The sequence below is a fragment of the Myotis yumanensis genome, unplaced genomic scaffold, assembly GCF_028538775.1.
Source record: "Myotis yumanensis isolate MYYU_CA2020_CCGP unplaced genomic scaffold, mMyoYum1.0.hap1 SCAF_3, whole genome shotgun sequence".
Taxonomy (NCBI): domain Eukaryota; kingdom Metazoa; phylum Chordata; class Mammalia; order Chiroptera; family Vespertilionidae; genus Myotis; species Myotis yumanensis.
In genome coordinates, this window is record NW_027223754.1 from 205,720,273 (window position 1) to 205,735,100 (window position 14,828).

The following is a 14,828-nucleotide window of genomic DNA, read 5'->3' on the forward strand; positions in this document are numbered from 1 at the left end:
CCGTAGCTTTCGGCATCCTTTTAACCTATTTGACCTACTCTTTTTTTTTTTTTTTTAGCCTATTCTTCCTAGTTTCTAATAGATGGTGCTTCTATCATTTTTGTTGCCCTTGGACAATTGCCAAGAGGAGAGAAACTGATAACTTGGTCCATTCATCTTCACCCCAAGCGTTCACACAAAACTTTCTGAGCATCATCCTCACACTACACGGCAGCCAGGAAGGAGACATGGCGTGAGGAGAATTAGACCGGTTTCCTCCCTCCGCCTCTCCTACCTCTTGGACCACTTCCTCTGACAGCCTTTAAAGATTCCTTTTATTCCTCATTCCCTCGACACTGTTGGCATTTCCCAGGGCTGCCCCCTCAGCTCGCTTTCCCACTGAGCTCACCGCCTCCCGTGGATTTTACATGTTTTGAATCCCAGGTCCACGTCTCTAGGTCTCAGCTCTGTATGAAGCCACCACCCTCCTGAGTGACGGCGGGTCTGCTTTCATCTTTACCAGGTGAAGTGGCGTCTCTCCTGGCCCAGACCCATCGGCACCTTTAGAGAAGCACAAGGAGCCCTAGAGGCGCCATGGCCATGGTCCCAGCTGGAATCCGCCCAGGTAACCCTCCCCTCTCCTCCGCAGTTTCTTCTGACCACAGGTCACCATCTCAACCGGGAATGGGGGACCCTGGAGATTGGGAAGTGGGTGAGGGTCCAGGTCCCACTCCTGCCCTATTTCCCATGAAGTCTGCTCACACTCCTCCCCCAGTTAGAGGCATCTCATCCTGGGTCCCTTAGACACAAAGACCATATTTTGTGAGCCCCAAATCAGAATACATATTCAGATCACCCCCTCCAGCCCCTGCGACCCTCAGCTGGCAGGCTCTATGGTCAGGTCGGAGGTCATCCTGTGGCTGTGCAGTCAGGACCCCCCGAAGTCCCTGAACTTGGCCTTGGGCCAGACACACCTCCTCACTCAGTGTCCTTGCCAGAGACCATGGTGAAGGGAAACCAGGGCAGCACCTCCTACTCTTCTGGGGGGGCCTGGATCCCCTGAGCACAGCCCTTTGGCAAATGGATTTAATTATGAGATTTAACCCCAGAGAGCCTCTTCCTCCCTCTAAACCCAAACTCAGATCTCAGGGGACGGGCCTCCAGCTGATGAGCTTCGAGGGCCAACTGAGAGATGAGGGGGCAAGATGGACGAGCTGGGGCCAGCTCACCCTTCTCGTGGGAGGAGAGAGGACAGAGAGGGCAGGGCCGTGTGCATCACTGCACCGGCTTCGGACACAGGGTGTCCACCTGTGCCAGGTGTGTCCCTCGTGCCAGGGAATCTAAACCAAGCAGGGAGGACGGTGCCCTCTTTGGGAGATGAGGCGAGGCGAGGCCAGAAGGTTCGTTATTCCTTCTCCTAGATAATGTGATTTTATGAGCTTTCCCAGAGGAAGACTCCCTTAAAAAAAAAAAAAATCCTCCTCTGAGGATATCTTTCTATTGGTTTTTAGAGAGAGTGGAAGAGAGGGAAAGGCAGGGAGAAACATGGATATGAGAGAAACACATGGATTGGTTGCCTCCTGCACACACCCTGACCAGGGCCTTGGCCAGGGAAGAGCCTGCAACACAGGTACGTGCCCTTGGCAGGGATTGAAGCCAGACCCTTGGGTCCGCAGGGCCACGCTCTACCCACTGAGCCAAACCGGCTAGGCCTGGAAGATTCACTTTTAACCACAGAAATGTGATGGGATACTGAGCATGATGGTTGGTGAAAGTGGCTATGAAAGTGATGAAACACCAGTCAGGGTTCTGTTGACGTCTAATCCAGGTATAAATGCCAAAGGCTCCCACTGGAAGGAACGGCTCGGTTTTTGCGGAGACCAGGTGTCCCTCTGCTTTGCCAGCCTCAGTCCATTCACTCCCCACATAGCCCTCCCCCAGATAAAGTGGAGTCACCCCTCCTCCCCCCAGGATCTGTTCTAGGCCAGAACAGGGAAGAGAGTCAGCTATGACTTTCAACATAAACAACTTAGTATCATGAACTCTGAGCCTTTAGCTAATGTGCCCTCCGCAAGGGACCGTGGAGATAGGTAGGCACCCGCCCTCCCGGAGCCGTCGAGGGGCCACTGCACAGCACTCAGCTGAGCCCTACACTGGGCCTGTCTGGGCAGAGCAAAGAAACAAAAAGCAGAACTCCTCAGCTAATGTGCCTCAAATCAAAGTGGAACAATGGCAATAAAGAACAATCATTAATAGCAGTAATAAGTAGATGGTATCAAATTGAGTCAAAATCAGATTTGAATAATTTTTTGCAAACAAGAGATATCCTGAAATAAAGATAATGCAGAGGGCCAAAATAACAGTTTAGAAAAACATGTAGTGTGTACATTTTTAAAAGATGACAGTATTCATATTTAAAACTAGTGGCTCAGTGCACGAAATTTGTGCACGTTAAAAGGGAGTTCATTAGAGGAAAAATTTAAAATTGCTGTTTGCCCTTTCTCTATAATAGAAGTGCCAGAGATGAAAGAAAATTAGTAAAATGTATATGAAAATCTCCCTCCTGTCAGAGTCTGGGGCGCGCCACAGGACCCAGAGTCAAGTCTCTGCCCACCTGCCCATGCCTTGAAATTGCACGAGACCCAGACCCGGCCAGCCCCACCCCCATTGGGCAAGTCCCAGACCCAGCCGGCCCTACCCTCATCAAACCCCGCCGGGCAAGGGGTGCAGTCTCAGGTCCTGCTGAACGGGGGCGGGGGGGGGGCACAGCCTCAGGTCCCCCGGTCCCAGTGCTGGGGCGGGGGTCGTGGCCTGAAGTACCCGGGCCCGGCACCAGGGTGGGGGTGTGTGGCCTGAAGTCCCCTGTCAAACCCCGATGGGTGTGGGTACGGCCTGAGGTCCCCTGTCAAGCCCCACTGGGCAGGGAGCATGGCCTAAGGTCCCCTGCCCTGGCCTGGTGCCATGCAGCCTCAGATCCCTGCTGTTCAGTCATTTGGTCGTCCCTCACTAACGCCCCTGCTGGCCTGGTCGCCCCACACAGCCTGCTGTTTAGTCATTTGGTCATCCCTCACTAACCCCCCTGCTGGCCTGGTCGCCCCACGCAGCCTGCTGTTCAGTAGTTTGGTCATCCCTCACTAACCCCCCTGCTGGCCTGGTCACCCCACGCAGCCTGCTGTTTGGTCGTTACTGTTACTGTGATGGCATCCCGGACCATTTGTATATTCCTCTATTATTAGTACAGATGCCTTTTGTGTCTTTTCATGTGCTCACCAGCGCCCCCTGCACACTGTGCTTCCTGTAGGAGTTGAAGATTTTATGTTAAAAGAATGAGGAATGAAGATGCCTTATTATTAAATTCTTTTATTTTAATGGTTTTTATTACAAAAGTAGCATGTTTGGTGAATCCTTCCAGAATGTTTCCCTAGTCCTATACCACATACATAATACTTAAAAAAAAAAATCAAGATCATATTCTTCATTCCCCGCCTCTCCCCTTCCTTTAACTTAATATATCCGAGGTCTCATTCCCGGTCTGTTTGGATAGATTTGCCTCATTCTTTTTCACATCCTAAGCCTTTATCTCATATTGGTGTACTTTCCTGTAAACCGTCTCCCTACGTGGATATTTCAAATCGTGTCCACTTGTTTTCACCACTTCAAGGACCTGGTGGGCAGCCTTGCACGTGTCTCTGTGTACACGCCAGTGTGTTTGCGTGGCATGAATGTCTACAGGGTGGTGCCGAGTTTCGGGCCTGTGTGCATTATGTTACCTGATATTCCAAGCCGTCCTCCCAAAGGCTTCTATTCCAGGCTCCAGCCACGTGTCTGAGAACACACCCTCCCCTCTCTCAGCGCAGGATGCTCCCGGCATCCTTTTTACTTCTGCCGAAGTGACCAATGAAGTGGCGTCTCGCTGTGTCTGCATTTGCATTTTCTGGCGTCTCATGATGTTAAACATCTTTTCATGTGTTTATCGGCCATTGTCTTTCTTCTTCTGCGAAACACCTTTCCAAAGAACATGAGAAATCCCTGTTTATGGAAAATGAGAACCAAGTGCAGTTTGAAAGAGTAGGGATTTCGTTATTACTTCTTCTTCTTTTTTAATGCTATGTTTCTTTTTTTTAAAGATATTTTTATTTATTTTAGAAAGGAAGGGAGAGGGAGAGAGATAGAAACATCAGTGATGAGAGAGAATCATTGATTGGTTGCCTCCTGCACGATCGGGGATCAAGCCCACAACCAGGGCATGTGCCCTGACAGGAATCGAACCCTGACCTCCTGGTTCATAGGTTGATGCTCAACCACTGAGCCACTGCCGCTGGGCTTGTTATTGCTTCTTTACTGTTCAAGCTGGCGTGGCTCACGGTCGAAGAGTTCGATTCCCGAGGTCATGGTTCAATTCCCAGTCAGGGCACATGCCCAGGTTGTGGGCTCAGTCCCCTGTGTGGTGCATGCAGGAGGCAGTGGATCAATGATTCTCTCTCATCATTGATGTTTCTGTCTCTGTCTCTCTCTCCTTCTCCCTGTCTGAAATAAATAAAAAAAATATATTTTAAAAAAGGACAGGTGTGGGGGAGAGTGGGAGAGACAGGTTTCAGGCTCAGTGAAGAGAAATGGAGTCATGTTTATTACTCACATTAAAAACTTTAAAAAATTAAAAGCATCCCAGGAAGATGTGGCAAACAGAAAGAAACCTGCAAGCTCTTTTAGAATTTCAGAAAACAAGCAACTTTCATGCCATATAAATTGTTCCAGAAATGTGTTATTGCCTATATTCTATGAAGTTTTCAGGAAAGAAAACTATAGTTCAATATCATTTATGACTCTAAGACAAACATAATGAATACAATACTACAACATATAAATCTGTAATATACTGATGCAAAAATCTGCAATGGTTTCCACGGAATTTAAGAATAATTCAATATATGGAAATTTATGCAGATAATACACTATAGTCATGGGATAAATAAAAAAGGAAAATTGTGATAATCTCATTAGAGTCTAAAAACTCAGCACCTCATCCTAATAAAAATACGGAAATATAGGAATGAAACGTACTGCCTTAGGTGAAAGAGTGTTTTTGTAAACCAACTGCCAACAGTAAAATACTGGAGTCAATTTCATAAAATTAAATAATTTAAGAATTCAAGCTAGCCTGGTGAGATATGGAACCAAAATAAGAAAAAGAAGTATTGAAAAAAATAGGAAAGAAGCCCAACACTATGTATTCATGAGTTATTCATTTACTCACTATTGCAAGGAGTAAAAATTCAGTGAAGCCCAGAGGAGTACGAAGAATGAATACTGTTTCTACAGAGTAACCCGCACAAGTTAGAAAACACAATAGTAAGAGACAGTAGGAAACAACGTTAGCATGGGATGTGAAGCAGCGACAAATCTTACGTAAAGGGAAGAGAGAGAATAGCATCCTGAGAGGCCATATCGCCTTGCTGGGCAGGAGGGGATGCGGCAGGATCTATTCTTCTCAAAGGCACATGTTTGTCACTATGATAACAGCAAGAAACTTCCTTCCTCAAGTTTGACAAACACATGAAGACCCCACTGTGTCGCAGAAGGGAGTGTGTCTATAAACATGAAGGCAGGCTCCTCTTTTTTTAAAAAAATTTTGTTTCATTGCTTAAAATATTACAAAGAGTAGTACATATGTCTACTTTCCCCCCCCTTGCCATTCCCCTGTCCTCCCCTACCCCCCAGTGTCTTGTGTCCATTGGTTATGCTTATATGCATGCATACAAGTCCTTTGATCTCTTACCCCACCCCCACAACCCTGCCCAGCCTTCCTGCTGTAGTTTGAGTCTGTTCGATGTTGCTCAAGGCTGGCCCCTCTTGATGAAAGAGCAGAGTCATCCTATATAATAAAGATGTAATATGCAAATTAACCCTCACACCATCACAAGATGGCTGCCTACCACCAGGCCGGCAGGGGGGTTAGTGAGGGACGACCAAACCATTGAACAGCAGGCTGTGTGGGGCAACCAGGCCAGCAGGGAGGCCATGAGGGGTGACCAGGCTGGCAGAGGGGGCACTTGGGGATGACCAGGCCAGCAGGGGGGGCAGTTGGGGGTGATTAGGCTGGTGGGGAGGCAGTGAGGGGTGATTAGGCCAGCAGGGGGGGCAGTTGGGGGAGACCAGGTTGGCAAGGGGGGACAGTTAGGGGTGACCAGGCTGGCAGAGGGGGGCAGTTTGGGGTGACCAGGCCAGCAAGCAGAGGCAGTGAGGGGTGATCAGGCCAGCAGGGAGGGGGGCAGTTAGGGGCAACCAGGCAGGCAGACAGGTGAGTGATTAGGAGCCAGTGATCCAGGATTGTGAGAGGGATCCTGGATTGGAGAGGATGCAGGCTGGGCTGAGGGGAACCCCCCTCGTGCACGAATTTTGTGCACCGGGCCTCTAGTCAAAAATACTCATCTGACAACGGTGTAGCAATATGGACAATACTTGTCCTACAATATTACATTTAAAAAATAACAGACACAGTTATAGCATGCTATGAAAGCCACGTGAACAAGAATATGCATTTGAAAAATTACTGGAAGTAAATGAAAAAAAATCAACAGTATTGGGGGTGATTTCTGAGCAACGCAGGAAGCAGCAGCATAAGAGATTCTAAGCAAGGGTAGCTATGCAACATTATCTATGGAGGGGAGGAAAAATAATTTTTCTTCTACCCTTCTGCATTCTTATCTCAGACCCTTGTAATAAAAGAATAACCAGAAAAAAAGAAAAGTTCATTGACGCATATTCTTTATGAACAAATGGGTGAGACCCAGGGAAAAATGAGTAACTCCCTAAGGAGGCTTTGAATTCAGTCTTAAGTACCATTTTCATAGAGAAAGCGGGGAAGGATGCAGGCCTCCTTGAGGGGAGTAAATAATTGTTTTAGAAAAGATGAAGGATCCTTGGAAGAACAGAGGGGAGGTATGATAATTTGTGACAAAGTGTGCCTGGGTGTGGTGTCAACTTCAAGTCTCCTCTCCTGTGACAAGAGTCAACCTCCCTGGTTGACACTCCGGGGAGGGGACGAAGGACAGCCAACTGCCTTTTGGGGGATCTGTCCGTAGGCAGATGAGGGGAGCTCAGAGAAAGCCTCCTGCATTGCTGCCTACAGCTCAAAACATTGGGTGATCAAAGAGGCATCTTCGGGGTGACATAGTCTGCTGTCCAACACCGACCTGGTTGAACCAACTCCTCAACTCAGGAAGGTTTGAGCAGGGACCGGACAATCCTTCTGGGATGGTAGATGCAGTGGGCTGGACGGAATGCACACTCACTTGCTTCTGAGTTTGCAATATTATAAATAAAATGGCCCTGATCATCCTGGTGCCTATTGTTGGGTTATTGGATGATTATCAAAAGATTCTTGTGACTAAATATGTGATAGCAAAAATTCAACAGCCGCCAGAAACCTAAGAGATGCCCAGTTTGACTATATCCTAGTTAGCTCTGGGCATTGTCAGTTTGTTTGTTTAAAATCATTAGGCAAAAAAATGATGTGCAACTTGTGAGACATTACAATTTTTGATGTATTCTAATTTTGCTTATTTTATTCCCAAATGTTATAATTAGATGGTCTACTTCACCAGAGCATCGTTGAAGGTCTAGCCACCATGACCAGAGAAGACATGCACTGGCTCCTCTCTGATTGGCAGGCTTGGGAGACGGTGATGGAGCAGCTTTGCTTGGAAAGGTAATCCCAGAGCAATGATGTCTGGGGTGAAATCACCAGAGTGAGAGTTCTGTGAGGGCAGGAACTGGGCTGGTGTGCTTGCTGCCAGAATTCCAGAACCAGGAACGGCATCTGGCACACACCTGGCATGCAGTGACTTGATGGGGAAGGATGTCGGAAGCCACTCCTGCTTCCCTGGGGAGAGGTCAGCTGGCCGGTCTACCTGAGGCTGCTGATGGCCTTGCCGGGGAGATGAGGGCTCTAACGCCATTGTCAACAGTTCCTCTGGGGCCTCGGGGCTGCTTGGGCTCAGTCTGGTGTTCCTGCGAGCCCTGCCTCCTTTCCCACAGACACACCCTCCAATATCTAAACCCACGCCCCGTCTGTGGAACGAGCCTGAGGGCCGTACAAGTCAGACTCTTACGAGTCGTAGGAAGTTGACTGCAGCATCCGGCACAGGCCCACGGTGTCCACTTTGGAAGCCCCACATCCTGTAAGACAAGGCGCCTCTCCTGGCCTGTTAACACGCGAGCAGAGTAGAACCCGCTGCTCCCAAGCACGACCACCCTCTGTTAGAAATTTACTTCCAGTTTCCAAAAGACACGCGTGTCGGAGTGAATGGCCATGAGCCCTGCCCTAGGGGAGAGGTGATATTTGGTGTCTCCCTGCAGTCCCCCCACCTTTTTTTTTAGAATATAGGTTATTTTACCATTTTTTTAAATATATGTCTAATACATGCACATGATACAAAACTTGAAAGGAACAGAAGGGCAAACAGTAAAAGTAAGTGTCCCTCAAGCTTTGGCCCCAGGTTCCTGCTCCCTCCCCAGAAGCAACCACAATTTCCAGGTAGATCCCCTTTAAATAGAAAAAATGGAAATGGAGACATGGCTTCCACAGGCTCTTATACTCGATTTCCCAGGACAGACCTGCTCACAGCCTGTACAGATGCACAAATTACGCACAGAGGTATGTTTATTAAGAAAAGATTTGGTGACGAAAGCCAGTGATGCGTTTATATTGTGTCTGATCCATCACATCGCTGTCACAGCCGGTCAGACCGTGCAGGGGGCTCGCATCACCAGCTCCTGCCGCCAAGGGGGCCAGGCCCGAGGGCCACCCTCTGTCACACTGCTCCCCAATTGTACCTCGATTCCCAGGGCGCTGCTCCCTGAGTGCGTTCGAGACCTGAGATGACCTAGAAGTCTTCAGCCTCAGGTTGGGAAAACACGCGTGTGCTGTTTCTGCCCACAGGGATGAAGCCGATGTGCTGTACTATATCGTGGTCCGGGAGCTGATGCGACGGGAGGAAGGGTTCCGGCCATCTGGGAACCTGTCCCAGGAGGAGATGATGTTTCTCCGAGAGTTTCCCTTGCGGAAGCATAAACTGGAAAACACTATCAGTGAACTTCGCAGCATCGCAGACCAAGTAGACAGAACCCATAAGATGCTCACCAAGACCAGCCTGGTGGCCAGCTCCTCGGGGGCGGTGTCCGCCGTCATGACCATCATGGGTGTGGCCCTGGCACCGGTGACAACAGGAGGGAGCCTGCTACTCTCAGCAGCAGGGCAGAGCCTGGGGTTAGCAGCTGCTGCCACCAACATTTTGACAAGTGTCTTAGATAATAGGAGCAATTCGGCAGCAAGAGACAGAGCCAGCAGACTGGCGAGTCTCCCCATAGACCCGGAGGCTGGAACCGGTGAAGAGATACATTCCTCTAAAGAAATTTTTGCTCAGAGATGTGTTAACGCTCTCGGAAGCATCAGGCAGCTTCGTGCCTTCCAGAGGGCCCAGGCCAACCCCGGCTTCATTGAGAGGGTCAGGAACTTCGTGGCCACAAGGCGTGTGCCCTTCTGGAGGGCCACAGGGGTGCAGAGAGCGGCAGGGACACCTGCTCTGGCTATGACCCGCGGTGCCCGGATGCTGAGCGTAGCTGGGGCTGGCTTCTTGCTCATGCATGACTTGAGAAGCATCCAGGAGAACTGGAGGCACCTGGAAGAGGGGGCGAGGACGGAGACAGCCAAGGAATTGAGGATGCTCGCCTGGGAGCTGGAGCAGGAGCTGGACCAGCGGTCCCAGCGCTATGAGCTGACCATCCAGAAGCTGGAGAGGAGCTCGTCACTGAACCAGGAAAGAGAAAGAAGGGCAAGGCTGCCGAGGATGAGTGGGGATGCTAACCAGGTAGGCATGGAAATAGGCTCATAATCACAACTGCCTTTTCCAGGGAGGACTTTCCCACACTCCTCCCTTGAATGTGGCCCCTCCTGCTATTTCCAGCATCCCGTGCTTTTCTCCCAAAGCGCTGACCATGCATTTCTTTTCTTTTTTTTTTAATACCGAGAGGAAGGAAGAGGGATAGGATAGAGAGTTAGAAACATCAATGAGAGAGAAACATCGATCAGCTGCCTCTTGCACACCCCCTACTGGGGATAACCGGAATCGAACCTGGGACCCTTCAGTCTGCAGGCCGACGCTCTATCCACTGAGCCAAACCGGTTAGGGCTGACCATGCATTTCTGAAATCACCCGTTTGTTAGGTGCTGGCTGCTTGTCTTTCTGCAGAGCGCCCCCTGGGGGCGGCGGGTGAGTAGTGCGCCCTAGTTGTGTTGAATGATGTGAGTCTGGCATTTCATGATAAAGGCGACACTTCAAATGAGTCAAGAAAGGATCGTTACTTGAAAAGGAGTTTGTATTCCTAGACTCTCTTATTCAGAAACATAACTATCTATTTGTAGAAAATGAAAACGACTATCAGGAAAATGAAGCAGAATTTCAAAATTCCTCCTTAATTCTACAGAGAGGGTGGGGTGGGGCCAGGTAGCAAGGCCACTGCCTGAGACGCTGGAAAGAGACATAGAAGACTGTAAGGCTCATAAATTAATTCACTCATTCATTCACTCATTAGTTCATTCACTGACCCATTAATTGGGGCTGGTGACGGGGCCAAGGATGAAGAAAGTGTTTCCAATCTCATCTGCATGTTGAAATCGCCTAGGAAGCCTTAACACACACCGATGAGTGGGTCTAACTGATGTGGGGTAGGACCCGGGCTTTGGACATTTTAAAGGCTCTCTTAGTGGTTCTGCGTGTGGTGAGTTTGGGACCCCCTGTTTTAAAGGGAGGGGCTTTCTTCCCATTCCTCTATAGTTGAACCTCGTTTCTCGAACATCTCTCATCTCCAACAACCTGGTTCCAGGCCAAGTTGCTCACAGAAAAAAGTCCCCCTTGTGGATCAAAACTTCCATTTTCGAACAGACAACACTTTCAAGTGTGGTATCAGCATGACAAAAGGCTTCTGGCAGGCAACAGGCAAAGGAGAGAATGCTTTGGTTGCTGGCAATTAGCATAATTTTAAAACATAAAGAAGCCATCAGCCTAGGCTGTTTTGATGCAGAGGATAGATCAGGGGTGGGCAAACTTTTTGACTCGAGGGCCACAATGGGTTCTTAAACTGGACCGGAGGGCCGGAACACAAGCATGGATGGAGTGTTTGTGTGAACTAATATAAATTCAAAGTAAACATCATTACATAAAAGGGTATGGTCTTTTTTTTTTTTTTAATTTTTATTCATTTCAAACGGGCCGGATCCGGCCGGTGGGCCGTAGTTTGCCCACGGCTGGGATAGAGCATCAGCCGGCAGACTGAAGGGTCCTGGTTCAGTTCTGGTCAAGGGCATGTGCCCGGGCTGCAGACTCAATCACCAGATTCTCTATCATCATTGATGTTTCTCTCTCCCTCCCTCTCTGAAATCAATAGAAATATATTTAAAAAATAAAATAAAGAGGCCATCCATTAGCTAATCCTAATGTTGCTAAGAGTGTGAAAGAAAGTGCTCACAAAACAGCAATCACAGGCAATGGAATAGGTGGAAAAACTGCTGTGGATCGGATAAACGAAAAGCAGTTAGCCTGTGCTAGCATTTCAGTGGTAGCATTTCAGAGGCAGTGATATATAAAAAATTCCTTTAAGATTAGTAGGGGGTGGTTTGATAAATTTAAGAGAAGAAGTGTTTATAAATTAAACAGTATATTAGACATAGCCTAATATATAAAAATCCAGGGGCTGTCATGACCTAAATGACCAGACGGACAACTGAACAGCAGGCTGTGTGGGGCGACCAGGCCGGCAGGGGGGTTAGTGAGGGACGACCAAAAGACTGAATAGCAGGCTGCATGGGGTGACCAGGCCAGCAGGGGGGGCCAGTTGGGGGCGACCAGGCCAGTGGGGGCAAGGGGCAGTTAGGGGCAACCAGGCTGGCGGGGGGGGGGGGGCAGTAAGGGGTGACCAGACCAGATGGGGGGGCAGTTAGGGGCAACCAGGCCAGCGGGGGGGGGGGGGGGTGGGGGGCAGTAAGGGGCGACCAGGCTGGCAGGGGGGGGGGCAGTTAGAGGCAATCAGGCAGGCAGGCAGGCATGTGAGCAGTTAGGTGCCAGTGGTCCTGGATTGTGAGAGGGATCCTGGATTGGAGGGTGCAGACTGGGCTGAGGGGACCCTCCTCCTCCTGTGCACTAATTTCGTGCACTGGGCCTCTAGTACTGTATATAAGAAAGGTTGAAACAGGGAATCATTTGTGGGTCTGGAGCAGATTAATTCAATTTACATTATTTCTTTTTTTTTTTTTTAATATATTTTATTGATTTTTTACAGAGAGGAAGGGAGAGAGATAGAGAGTTAGAAACATCGATGAGAGAGAAACATCGACCAGCTGCCTCCTGCACATCTCCCACCGGGGATGTGCCCGCAACCAAGGTACATGCCCTCGACCGGAATCGAACCCGGGACCCTTGAGTCCGCAGGCCGACGCTCTATCCACTGAGCCAAACCGGTTTCGGCAATTTACATTATTTCTAATGGGAAAAGTGATTCAGTTTTTGATCACATCGCTCTTAAAAGGCCTTCTGGAACAGATTAAGTTTGAGAAATGAGGTTCCACTGTATATCCATATCCTTTTACCCACCAGGTACATTTTCCAGCTTCTTAATAACCAAGGGGCAGATTTGGGGGGTAAACTATTCTACACGAGGATTCATATTCTGAAGGGTCTTGCCCACCCTTCCCTTGCCTGTCTTGGAGCAAGTACAAGCTCGGGCCAGGAGGATCCCGTGAGAAAAGACAGTCTCTGCCCTCATGGAACTTGGAGAGGGACAGACCCCAGATAAGCCATTAATGAGGAGGAGAGGTAAATGGAATGGCACGAGGAGGACAGGGTGGGGGGTACTCCCAGGGTGGTGGGGCGGGGAGGTGGCAGTGGGAGGTGGGGAGGAAGCGCCAGGCGGTGAGAGAAGCAGGTGTCTTCTGCTTCTGCTCTGTGGACATGCATTCTGGGCTTGTGCCCTTGCCGGTCACCTCACTGGTCCCTCTGCACATGGCCTGTGTGCATTTCCAGCCAGAGGGACCAGACATTAAGTCCTTCAAAGCACAAGTGTTATTTAGCACCTGTGTGCCGGCACGTGTGGGGCCCAGCTGTGAACCAGACCATCGGAGGCTGCCGTGTAGGTGGGAGAACTACCTCCTGTGCTAGCTGGGCGCCCAGGCGAACCTGTGTGAGATCCCAGTCATGCCACGGAAGTGACTAACTCCTTCCTTCTCCTTTCGCCCTAGCTGGTCAGGCTGGCCCCAGCAGAGGCAAAATTCGAGTCTTCAACCAGGAACAGGTCTGCCTGCGACGGGGCACCCAGAGAGGATGCTAGGAGACCTGCAGCGCTTTGTGGTAACCCCTGGGGACTCCAGAAATACCAGGGACCAGACTAGATTTGCAAGAGATCAGCCACTCTGTGGGGGCGGACAGGGTTAGAGTCCAAGGAGACCTAACTATACAAGTCAGTTTAGACTGGGGCTGAGACACATTTAGAACACGTGTATTTTCCAAATGGTATGTAACTACACAGTACAATTATAATCAAATGGGAAAACCCCTTTGTTTTACAATAAGCTATGCTCTGCTCCCCTGCCACCCCCCCCCTCCTCACGTGGTCCCCACCCTGTCACTACAGTCACGCCATGCACGCAGTCTTTGTTGCTCAAGCTTAGGTAGGGTCTACATTCCCAGTGGCAAGGAGAAGGCAGCGATTCGAGAAAAGCCGTTACTGGGAGGAAGTTATCACTTTATAGCAGCAGAATTTATAATTGAAAAATGGGACACCCTTAAAATGTTCCAACACTAGGAGACTGGTGCAATAAAAGCTAGTCATCCACGTAAGAGACTATTATGTAGCCATCAAAACTGTGCTCAATAGTTGGATTAACATGGAAAATGTTGTTTTATCAAGTCAGGTGAGGAAAGCAGAATGAAAATTATCTATATACTTTCCCACCTTTTACCTAACCAGAGGAAACATCTCTCAAGCCTGTGTGTAGAAACACACACATACACACACACGCACGTGCACACACAGCGAGGTCACACTGCAGCTATCTTTATTTAGAGGGAATTGTGGTTACTGTTCCCTTCTGCTCTTTGCCTTTCTGTACTTTTCAAGTTTTCTATTATGTGAATTACTGTTTTATAAAATGAAAAACCCCACATTATAAATATTTACATCAAAATTAAAGAGACAGCCTGCTGTTCTTAAATTAGCCTCTTAAATCACTGGCAGGAATAGTCTCCTCCTCACGGCTGAATGCAGCCTAAGTGGGAGAAGATGCGTGTTTTCATGGAAGACCATTCCCGTGATGTTAGCAAAGGCTGACCATGAAGGAAGCCTGGTCCTTTGGGTTTCTGGACCAATCCCAATGTGTGTGTATTGGTGTGTGTATGTGTTTGTGTTCGGGTGTATCTATGTGTATATTTGTGTGTGTGCTGGTATGTAATATTCCCCAACAACCAATTGTGTGACACGAACAAGGTGTCTGAGAACTGAGTTAAACTCAGACACCGTCTACCCTGTGATCCAACAGGTTGAGGGCTCCATCCACAAGGCTGCCCCACTCATACTGATCGCAAGTCAGTGACACGGTTGACACCTGTGCTTCTGACAGACTGGCTACGAGTCAGAGGTTCTCATGATCCCCCCTTGGATTTGATTAATTTGCTAGAATGGCTCGCAGAACTCAGGAAAACTCAGGTGCCCATGTTGGACTGCCAGCTGGACTGGACCCTGCCTCGGGACTTCACCCACGTGCCTGTACCTCTGCGTCAACTGCACCCTATTTTCCCATA

General features: G+C 49.1%; 1 protein-coding gene across 1 annotated transcript; it reads left to right on the plus strand.

Annotated features, from left to right (window-relative positions):
- The first annotated feature begins 514 nt into the window (after window positions 1–514).
- APOL5 (apolipoprotein L5) lies at window positions 515–14,208 on the plus strand. The gene is made up of 4 exons (XM_070411015.1): window positions 515–604; window positions 7,567–7,687; window positions 8,921–9,848; window positions 13,271–14,208. Exons 1-4 carry the CDS (start codon window positions 574–576, stop codon window positions 13,418–13,420), a joined length of 1,230 nt encoding a protein of 409 aa, XP_070267116.1. The 5' UTR covers window positions 515–573; the 3' UTR covers window positions 13,421–14,208.
- The last annotated feature ends 620 nt before the right edge of the window (window positions 14,209–14,828 follow it).

Bases quoted from the DNA above. Each gene is read 5' to 3' on its own strand.
- APOL5 (XM_070411015.1), top strand. From the start codon at position 574: ATGGCCATGGTCCCAGCTGGAATCCGCCCAG. The intron at 605-7,566 runs GTAACCCTCCCC...TGTTATAATTAG, and splicing joins CCCAGCTGGAATCCGCCCAG to ATGGTCTACTTCACCAGAGC. The intron at 9,849-13,270 runs GTAGGCATGGAA...CTTTCGCCCTAG, and splicing joins TGAGTGGGGATGCTAACCAG to CTGGTCAGGCTGGCCCCAGC.